Genomic DNA, 10,707 nt, shown 5'->3' with positions numbered 1-10,707 from the left:
CAAATAGCTTTTTCAGTTTAATAAACAGCCATATTTACAATGATATGAAGTAAATAAAAGTAGAAAATCCTCCCAGAGAATTAATGGAATTTTTCTTTGAAAATGAGCTGAAATGGTGAACTAACCATCCACTTTGGCTGTGATTATTTTTTTTGTGGATCAATTATTTGATTAATGAGCTAATTGTTTTAATGCTGACGACATCCTTTTGTTGCAGATCAGATGTGTGAATAAGATAAACTAAAGCGAAGCATTTAACATAGTTAAATATATAACTTTCCCCAATTCAGAAGCAGAAAATGCTGTTACGTTGTTTTTTTAAATGATTCAAGTTAATGATGATAAAGATAATTACATTTTCAAAAGAACAATATAAGTAACTAACAAAGACAATGATACATCAAAAGTAATTTTTTCAAAATAAGTTTATTCAAAACAACTGCTCTTTTAAAAGAAGGTTGGTTTAAATGCACCACAGTTCATGTCATTGACAGGTCTTCCATGTTTCTTTATTAATACAATAAACAGACATCTACAATTATTTCTTATTTCATCATTTCTAAAAATCATATATGAAAAAATTGGGAAAGAAACAGGCGACTTGATAAAGACTAATTCTTCTGTAACACCAAAACCAAAACACCTGCTTGTAACAGATATATTTTCTGAATGTATACATTGTTGAAAAGGAGGGAAGAAACAGGAAACAGGTGGATCACTGCCAGAAGTATGTTTCAGTTTTCTGCCTTTGTAGCCGACACCTGCTTATGTCTTTACAGTCCAGAAGTGACAGTTCAATGTTTCGTCTTATATTGTGACTGACTTTAAAAGAGTATGCTGAAAATGTGTTGATTTCTGTGAGCATTCATGAGAGCAATCAAGTATGAAGCCAAGATATTAAAGCAGTTGGACGATATGACAATATATACCATGAGCAAGATATATACTGGCAAGATGATGTTTTCAATAATGTGAAAACCAAGCTCCATTAAAAGAAAGATTTTATTGAAGTTCAAGAGAAAATATCCTGTCAAAACCAAAATTAAAGACATATATGCATATTAAACAAAGGTATGGCCACGTAACAACAATATGTAACATTATGCTTATCTAGAGGCCAAAATCTTCAGTTGCACAGTAGAGAACTGGTATTTCTCCTCTGGCAGGCTATCTAATCACAGCTTACACTTATTAACAGTACTAAACAGTAGATGTTTGGTCAGTGATGTTTTCCTTTTGTTGACGTAAATGTTTGAATATCTGATTGTGAAAATGTACTGAATTGCTTCTCTCTATTTTTGGACTTTCTCTAAAATTGTTTTATGTATTGTTAAAAATGTGTATGCAGCCCCCACAGAGCTGACTCCTATGAATTTGTTATCTTGTAAGTCCATGTGCGCTGGGCATAGTTATACGTGACACAAAAGTAAAAACTAAAGTCATTCATTATATCCATAACACGATTTTAAAATTACTTATGCCTGCCTGTGTGAAAGAGAGTTTTATCCAGATTGAACACTTGTATATAGCACTAGACGAGACATTATTCAGTCTGCATTTACCTGAACAGAGCAGTTGGTGAAAACTAGTGTGCAGGATGGCAGCAGGACAGCCAGAGAGCGACGCAAACTTGGAATGGGATCGTTCATATCTGGTGTCTTGTTCTCATCATTGCTATTATCTCCACCTTCAGCCTCCTCATTGCCCTGCTCTTCTCCTCCACCACCTCCACCACCCTCCCCCTCCACCACTGGTGGACACTGCCGAGGCTGGAAGATCACGTCCAAAAACTCCAGCCGCCGGAGCCCGCGGAGCATCCTGCAGCTCCGCACTATCTGCATCTTGCTGAGCGTGCAGGCCCACAGGCACAGACACTTCAGGTCCTTCAGACGGCTGGCACAGAGCAAGCCTGGACCCACCTCCTTACCACCCAGACGCAGCTCCTCCAGTCCGAGCCATCCTGTCCCTAGACCGAGGGAGGCCATCTGTAGCTGGTAACCTTGTCGCCCAGTGATGCCTATTTCTAGAAACTTGAGTCTGGAAAGGCCCTCGACACCACAGGCGCCGTCCTTGGCAGCACAGCTCCTGAGCCCGTTAGCTGTCACGCGAAAGGTGTCACGCAGCTCCAGGCGAGTGAGCCTCTCCCATGATGTCAGACTCTGCAGATGCTGGTCTGTGAAAGAGGGCACGCTGTTAAGGACTAACCTCTCAATACCAATTCCTGATGGAGAGCCAACACCTTTTCCTTTCTGATCCCTTCTTTGCTGTTGTGCACCAACACTGGATGTGGCTTCTGCTCCTTCTTGGGAAGCAGCAGCCGAAGTAGGAGTCTGGTTGAAAAATTCTTTGGGCAGCTCACAGCCACGCAGCTCCAGCACCTGCAAAGATGGAGGTAGGAGCTGGCAACTGGGCAGGCCTCTCAGGTCTGCATGCAGAAGATAGAGCTTACTCAGGCGAGGACACTTTGTGGACAAAGCTTTGAGCCAAGATTCAGAGAGGAAGGTGCCGCCACGGGCAGAAAGCAGCAAACCACGCAACCGTAGGCACCTTAGTCCGCAACCCAGGTACTGACGCAGCAGGAGCCAAAGTATGCGGGAAGTCACCTAACAGACATTAGGACAGTCCATGACATGTGCATGTTGTAGATGGGGGGATGGGAGGTAAAAGAGAGACGGTTTCTGTCAATAGCTGCACACACACACACACACACACACACACACACACACACCCACACACACACACGCACAACCCATATGTAATAGAATTTACTTTCAACAGAGACTTACGGCAAGACAAGTTTATTAGTAGAACACATTTCAATTCAATTCAAAGAACTTCAACAATAAACATTGAAAGGGAAATACAGCATACAACAAGTGCTAATTAATAATTTTAAAAAAGGATGAATTATTGAAATAAGTAGTAGATAATTAAATGTGCAAGGTGGATGATGATGAGTGCTAAAGAACAAAGTTTTTCATATGGACTTCTAGATAGTCAAAGTCAAGAAAAGTCTTGTTTCTTCTGGAAGTTTGTTATGTAGAGCATAGTAACTAAATGCTGGGTGTCCATGCTTATTCTGGACTCTGGGAACAGTCAGCAGACTGACACACTGCTGAGCCAATACAGAGCCTTAATTGTTGAGTAATGTGTTCAGTACTCTTCATTTTTGTAAGGACTCTTTTACTGTTCAAACCATGACAATTTTCAATTACATGGCTCCTCAGAATCCTGAAATATGTCTGTGTACAGATCATCATTTCAAGATCTCACACATTTTTTTTTTAACTTTGTCTCAAACACCTCGAGGAGCACATATGTTTTTTTTAAAGATCAGAGAAGAGACCTGCTGCACATGAAGACATAGATTAGTTATTCTAATGGACAAGAATCTATTGATTGTTCTATGTTTTTTGCTGAATATGTCAATGATTTGACGTGACTGACAAGGTTTAAGCCTGAGTTCCTGTTTACAGCAATATTCCTGACTTTATTTTCGAGCTGGGTATTGATCGCTGGCTCTCAGCCTTTCTTCTTTACTGCCAAATAAAGTGGTAAAGTCAATGCTACCGGAACAAGCCTTACTGGTACATAAGGCTTTCTTGTATTAGCACTTCTACTTATTGTACTGATATTTGATCAGATTGGGTTTATTGTGGATGAAATAAACACATTTGAAAGAAAAGAGGTGAAGCCACATTGAAAGTAACATCCTTACCCCTTTCCAAGCAGTCAGATCGACAAGTCTCCACAGTCTTTGGTCTTTGACAAGGCGTTTCCATCTCTTACACACTCTAGAAAACACCGTAAAATACAACATATAACTTAATCATGTGACATGAGTCACAACAAAGGCAGAGCTGGTGCTGACTCTTGTTTCACAAGACGAATAACTGGTCAAATACAGTCTGCAAAGTTACATTCCCCTTACCTTCCGGCCCTGACGAGCTCCCGTACGCTCAAATACGACAACACGTCAATTAAAATGATTTCGGGAAAGTAATCCAGATTACAGGCTTTAAATTCATCCATTTTGTAAACAAAACTCTTTAAACATTGGACACGGACTGATATCCCGACGTACACGGGTTGCGCTCACATCAGCAATCCCCAGGAAACAGCAGGTACATCGACTGTACCTAGCGGCAATTCACAGATTCAATCAGATATGCTCCTCTGAGTTCAACATGACGAGTCGCGGTTGAACCCCGTCGTGTTTTGCTGATAACACCTGGTACATTAATGACAGTCATTAAGCGGTAGAGCCGATCTGAAAACCTCCCGGTGAAGCGACGTCGCCACCTAACGTCCGCTAGGTGAACAGGCCAGTGCGCTTGCGCGGTTCACCGGACAAGATGGCGACCAGCAATGGTGGAGGAATGGAGGTGGATGGGGCAGGCGAGTATTTCTCACTTATCTCGTAATTTGTGCCTGATATCTCTATGAGTCGGTGTGCAGACTGTAGCTTGTGTTGTATATTGGTGCTGTGAGTGGTGGTTAGTGGTGAATTAGTGGTGTTAAAGGCGGTCGGTAGCGGGGTTGCTGACATAAGCGGGTTAACGTACACGGCTGTGCTGTAAAGCTGTCAACTAAAATCATCTCTTTGGTTGATTCAGTCCGTCTTTACCCTCTGCTCTCACACTGGAGTTTGCACCAGGAATGTAAACCTTAGTCCACCCGCACAGGAGGGGGTTTGAGGAGAGCCCACTACCTGTAACAACCATCTGAATTAGGGCTGGTCGTGTGGATGACCGGCCTGTCTGTGTCGTTCAGTATTTAGACTTTAAATAGATATCTTTGTGTAGGGTTGTGCTGAGTATTGTGTTAGAGATACATTATCCCAGCAGTAGGTCATTGAACAGCTCTCACTATAGCTATAGATAAAGGTTTTATTTTTAGTTTTACTGTTAGTATTATAAGTTATAAGAGCTCAGCTTTGAACGCACCACTGACTGCCCTCATGTCACATTACCAAATGTTTGTGGTTGTAAGTTGAACCTGAGTGAAACTGGATTTTTTTTTAAAGACCGGGGTCGATATTTGAGAGTAAAAACCCTCTGATAACAATATATGACAAATGTATTTTAACAGTTGCATCCCATAAACTTTGTTTTTTATAATGCCAGTACAATATATCTGTAATACGCTAATATCTGCCTCTATTGTTTTTATATTGGATCGTCTTCATACACACGTCACTGAATCCCTACTGCAAATGTTTGTGGTTGTAGTTTGTATCAGTAAATTGTGAAAACATGCATTAAAAACCCAAATTTATGTTCAACCAATAATCCAAACTCTAAGTTATTCAACTTCTAAAACAGAAAGGCTGATACATTTTTATGTCAAGCCATCCAATCCATTAATCAGCTTCTCCGCACTGCTGTAGTTGCTGTCGTGTTAAAGCCCCTCTTGTTTGTTTCTCTGTGTGTCTGTAGCCAGCCCCAGTGTTATGGCCTCGGGGGTCACCGGGAGCGTCTCCGTGGCCCTACACCCTCTCGTTATCCTCAACATATCCGACCACTGGATTCGCATCCGCTCACAAGAGGGTCGACCAATGCAGGGTATGTATGTCAACAACAACATGCAAGAAAGATGGCATATGAACAGTAATGTAGTTGTTCTGTAACTGGGTGTCATTTTTATTTCTGTGTGTTTTCTTTTTCCTGCTCAGTGATTGGAGCCCTCATCGGGAAGCAGGAGGGGAGAAACATCGAGGTGATGAACTCCTTTGAGCTGCTGTCTCACACCATAGACGAGCGAGTGCATATTGACAAGGAGTATTACTACACCAAGGAGGAACAATGTGAGTGGTTTGTATGTGTGAAGAATCTATTCATGCTTCTCCTTTCGTGACAATCTTTTATGAAATGCAGTGCAGCTAGTGATTCCCTCGGAAGGCCTGGCAAAACCAGCATCTGTGAGATCAATTCTTAAAAGTCCAGTGTGTAACATTTATTTATATTGACAGAAATGGAATGTGATATTCATTGGTATGTTTTAATCAGTGTATTATCAGCTGAAAATAAGAATCGCTGTGTTTTTGTTACCTTAGAATGAACCGCTTATATCTACAGGCGCTGCTGGTCGCCTTCCGTGGAGTCCGACATGTTGAACTGCCATGTTTCTACAATAGCCCAGTAGGGACAAACCAAACACTGGCACTAGATAGGGTTGTTAGCGTTTTTTTCGTGTTTTGCGGCCACTGTCAATCCTACACACTGGACCTTTTTAAAAGGTTACTGTATACTAAGTTCACTTGCCACTAGATGTTGCACTAGAGCACTAATATCTCCAACCAAAACAATGGGGCAGAAACTAAATACAACTCACCAAAACCGACTTTGCTGGTCTTTCAAATAATCCCCACTGCCACTTTGGTAAAAGTTAACCCTTGATTCATTGAATTAGATGTGAAAATGTTTGTGAAAAGGGCTGCAGTGTAAGATAACTGCAACCATTAAAGTTTGTCCACTAACAGTGCTTGTTTTTGCCGCTGACAGCCACAGATTGTGATTGTGTGTTAGTGCCTGACAACATTATGGAAAGGATACCGACAGAGATAGACCTGAACCAGAAACAGCCATAATATCAGTATCGTTATTGCTTTCAACCAGACTCCATAGACAAAATTTTACCTCGTAAATCAGCAGTTCCAGTTGCACACGGAGCAGACCGGCTGTGTAAACAAACCATAGAGAGGCTGTGATAGTAATACAGGCAAAGGGTGAGTCATCATTCTCTGCTCAGGACACCATGACTCCACTATATCCACAAAGTCCTTTTTAAAGAAACATCAATAAAGTGATAGCGACATTCATATTAGTTATTACACAAAGTCAGGTGCTTTCTGTAGTTTGACTATAATATTTCTTTTTGTCTCTCAGTCAAACAGGTCTTCAAAGAAATGGAGTTCCTGGGCTGGTACACCACAGGCGGCCCTCCTGACCAATCAGATATCCATATTCACAAGCAGGTAGGCAAACGTTTAAGGTGTAAGTTGAACATCCTTAACTTCTCTTAGATACTCAATGAGTCAGACAGCTCAGTAGGTAGAGTATATAGGTATATAGTATAGGATGGGTCACTGCAGAGGACAACTTTCAGTTCAATGTAAAATTCCTGAGACTGCGATAATAAAGGCTGAAAGATTTATATTCAGTTCAAGTAAATAACAGAGCAGTAGCATTAATATTGTAGAGATTCAGATTCTATGTTTTGTTGCAGATCCATGTTCAGCCAATACAGAAATAAGACTTTTATTGTGATGTTGGTAATAAAAGTAAAATCATCTGAAAGTTCTTTCTGATACATTTTCTTACTGTTATTTTCGTCCTCTCTGCCAGGTGTGTGAGATTATTGAGAGCCCTCTCTTCCTCAAGCTCAACCCAATGACCAAACACACTGATGTAAGTTCCTCTGCTGTTTCACTTCAAGAATGAGAAAATACCATAGTGGTATATTTAGAAAAAAGCTGCTTAAACTATTTGTCCTTTTCTCCTCCAGCTTCCTGTTAGTGTTTATGAATCTGTGATTGACATCATAAATGGCGAGGTACCCTTTTATATTTCATATTATCTACACATTTGTTCCCGCAGCAGTGAACTAGGTTCCCATAGAAAAGTTTTATCTGATATATTTATTTGTTTTTTTTAAATAGGCTACCATGTTGTTTGCTGAGCTGACGTACACTCTGGCCACAGAGGAAGCGGAGAGAATCGGTGTTGACCATGTCGCTCGAATGACTGCCACCGGCACTGGAGAAAACTCAACAGGTAAAAGAGGCGGTCTTTAATGATCTTTCCTGCAGCACAGTGAGAGAGTTCACATACACGCCAATGTTCTGTTAGCTGTAAACCATTTACACTCATGTATTGTTCTTAAGGTTGCTTTTATAATCATTGTTTATTTAACACTAACCCATAAAAGACGTTATCTCAGCTCTTATCTTAAACCTATGATAAATGCAAATTAAAAGGGTATTCCAGTTTTTTACAGTGAGTTCAGTTTCAGTAGCAGTGCTGTGACTACTTTGTACTGTATATTTGTGAGTAGAACAGGGTCTCCTTGAAAAGGCTAAATAATCTGAATTTTAGGTTTTAAAATCTTAAATATGATTTTGACAGTTCTTATATGATACTTGTATAGAGTTGCATTTTGTGTGCCTTTGGGGTAAAACCATTGTATTGTATAAATCATGCTGTAATAATTAAACAAAAGGAAACCGGCATGGAATCAAAACAGATTTTCCTTCATATCCGTTGCACTTTTTGTGGCAGGATGGACGTAAAATAGGTCTTTGAATTGTATTCATTTTCATATTAGTGTTAAATTTAACCTGTTGAAACCTGCAGAGCCCTGGTAGAATATCAGATAGACCTAACAAAAACAACCAAGATTGATATTGATCAGAGAAAAAATATGAAACTCTCCGAAGTGAATGGAAGTCTTACTTTATATTTCAGAATTATGTTTACAAGCTCTTTTATCCATTTCTCATGCCTTATTAGGATAACAGATCTGTTGTGTGCCACATATTAATGTGTATTAATATTGATTACATTATTAAGTTATAATTAAATTGTGTGTCGAAATGTAAAAGCAATTGAATTCTTCTAATATTCTAATAATAGTGATAAAACATTGAAAAATAAACACCCATATGCAAACAGCTTACATACACACATAAGACACCAAATTTAATTCATTCTTAAAGTAAGATGGTTATGGTGTAAACTTCAGGCTGAATTCTCTATCATCTCTATCAAAAGGTTTTAACTCCAGTATTCTCTCCGTGTTCTCTGTTAGTTGCCGAACATCTCATAGTCCAGCACAGTGCGATAAAGATGCTCCACAGTCGGGTGAAGATCATTCTAGAGTACGTCAAGGCCGTGGAAGCAGGTGAGAGGACGACGTTTAATGAGGCCGCGAGAGCAAAGAATGTGAAAATAAGTCTGGAACAGCTGTCTTTAAATAAGATGTTTACTTTCCTCACTTTTGCACCATTAAGGCAGGCCCCCTCCAACACACCTCTATAATTACATGCGCCTGTTTGATACTGTCTTGACAGCTTCATCTCACCTAACTGTTTTGATGCTCAAACTTGTTGTTTCTCTTTCCCGTCTGCCTTCCTGCACCGCAGGAGAGGTGCCGTTTAACCATGAGATCCTTCGAGAAGCAAACGCTCTGTGCCACAGACTGCCGGTCCTCAGCACCATAAAATTCAAAACTGACTTCTATGATGTAAGAAACTTTGTGTTCCTTCATGTACAACATTTTTATACCCCTAATGCATGGGGATGTTTTCATCAAAATGTTGAAGGTTAAGGCTGGCATTGCTCTTTATTCTTATCAAGAAATCCCATATATATATATATATATATATATATATCTTTTTAAAATATTATATTATTTTTATTACCAAAGGGCAACAACCCCACCTGGGCACTGTAGGTTTTATCTAACAATACTCAAATAGTAATGTTAAGGTAATGTATTGCATTTGTTTAGGGACTATTTTCAGCTGCGGATTAATACACTTTTCATGTGCTAGTTAGTATTTTCAGCACCAGGACTCTTTATGTGGGATTGACTCAAAATAAATTGAGTCAAAAAGTGTTATTATTATTGAAGAAGCCTGTCGTTACGCACTGCAGTGTGGTTCGTTGTTAGCTCCGTGGCTAAGATAAAAGCCGTTTAATACACAGCCAGTAGTTTGTGTGTGGTAGTAGGATGAATTCATTGTTGTTTTTTGTCTTCTTTAATGTGATTTATTGCTGATAACAAAACTATAAAGTGTTGCTTGCAATGTTTAAATAATGCAGATTGTTTTCACTGTAATCCCAATGATAAAGCCTTCACTTCTGCTCGGTGTAAATTGCTTAATTACATATATTGAAAGACTTAAATCTGCACTTCAGACAGTAACCTGTAAGAATGAAAGCTTAGACTGTTTTTAGCTCAGTGTTGTATTGCCAAGTGAGTTCTTTCTATAACTGTGCCCTTCCTTTCCACCCCCCCCCTTGCAGCAATGTAATGATGTGGGCCTCATGGCCTACTTAGGCACCATCACCAAGACCTGCAACAGTATGAACCAGTTCATCAACAAGTTCAACGTTCTGTACGACAGACAGGGCATCGGCCGGAGGATGAGAGGACTCTTCTTTTGAGCTGGCGGTCGGCCCGAGGCAGAGAGACAAAAGAGCACTGCAGTTTCTTTCTTTTCTCTGTTTTGTTCTCTTTTGGTTTGTTTGAATTTTTGTCAGCTAAAACAAATTCAGTCGCTTTTCAAAACAGTTTACCATTTTCAAACCACAAGTGTACCCAAAGGCACTTAATTACACCAATCCGTAAGAGATATGTACAAAATCAAACTCTTTCTTATGCACAGAAATGAATCCACTGTACATGAACGTTATATTATTTTACCCCGTTTGTTTTATTGTTTCATGTTTCTGTATGTAATAAATGATCTGCTGATTTTTTTTCATGGGACTTTGACTCCTTTCTAAGCTCTAAAAGATCTAAATGATTATAATAGTACATAGAGATTCTTTGAAAAAAATCTTTAAAATTAGCCTATTAAAGTCCGCTGCGTGGAGGTGCAGGTTTATTGTGTTTGCAGTCAGCTCGTCTTTTGAAGTTGTGTTCCTGCTGTTCGAGGTTTTAAAAGAAAAGGGGGGCAGAGTCGATGGTCTAACGGAGTCA

General features: G+C 39.7%; 2 protein-coding genes across 2 annotated transcripts; one reads left to right on the top strand and one right to left on the bottom strand.

Moving 5' to 3' along the window:
• Positions 1–407: 407 nt before the first annotated feature.
• Positions 408–4,079, bottom strand: LOC127374793 (F-box/LRR-repeat protein 12). The gene is made up of 3 exons (XM_051420386.1): positions 3,932–4,079; positions 3,719–3,794; positions 408–2,603 (listed from the first exon to the last, which is right to left on the bottom strand). Exons 1-3 carry the CDS (start codon positions 4,030–4,032, stop codon positions 1,548–1,550), a joined length of 1,233 nt encoding a protein of 410 aa, XP_051276346.1. The 5' UTR covers positions 4,033–4,079; the 3' UTR covers positions 408–1,547.
• Positions 4,080–4,240: 161 nt separating this feature from the next.
• Positions 4,241–10,489, top strand: cops6 (COP9 signalosome subunit 6). Its single transcript, XM_051420388.1, has 10 exons — positions 4,241–4,398; positions 5,439–5,564; positions 5,675–5,806; positions 6,888–6,976; positions 7,347–7,409; positions 7,507–7,554; positions 7,661–7,775; positions 8,809–8,901; positions 9,143–9,243; positions 10,029–10,489. Exons 1-10 carry the CDS (start codon positions 4,356–4,358, stop codon positions 10,167–10,169), a joined length of 951 nt encoding a protein of 316 aa, XP_051276348.1. The 5' UTR covers positions 4,241–4,355; the 3' UTR covers positions 10,170–10,489.
• The last annotated feature ends 218 nt before the right edge of the window (positions 10,490–10,707 follow it).

Source organism: Dicentrarchus labrax, unplaced genomic scaffold (assembly GCF_905237075.1).
Source record: "Dicentrarchus labrax unplaced genomic scaffold, dlabrax2021, whole genome shotgun sequence".
NCBI classification, from domain to species: Eukaryota; Metazoa; Chordata; class Actinopteri; family Moronidae; genus Dicentrarchus; species Dicentrarchus labrax.
Note: the sequence above shows the minus strand (reverse complement) of the source record. Positions and strands in the feature narration are given on the sequence as shown.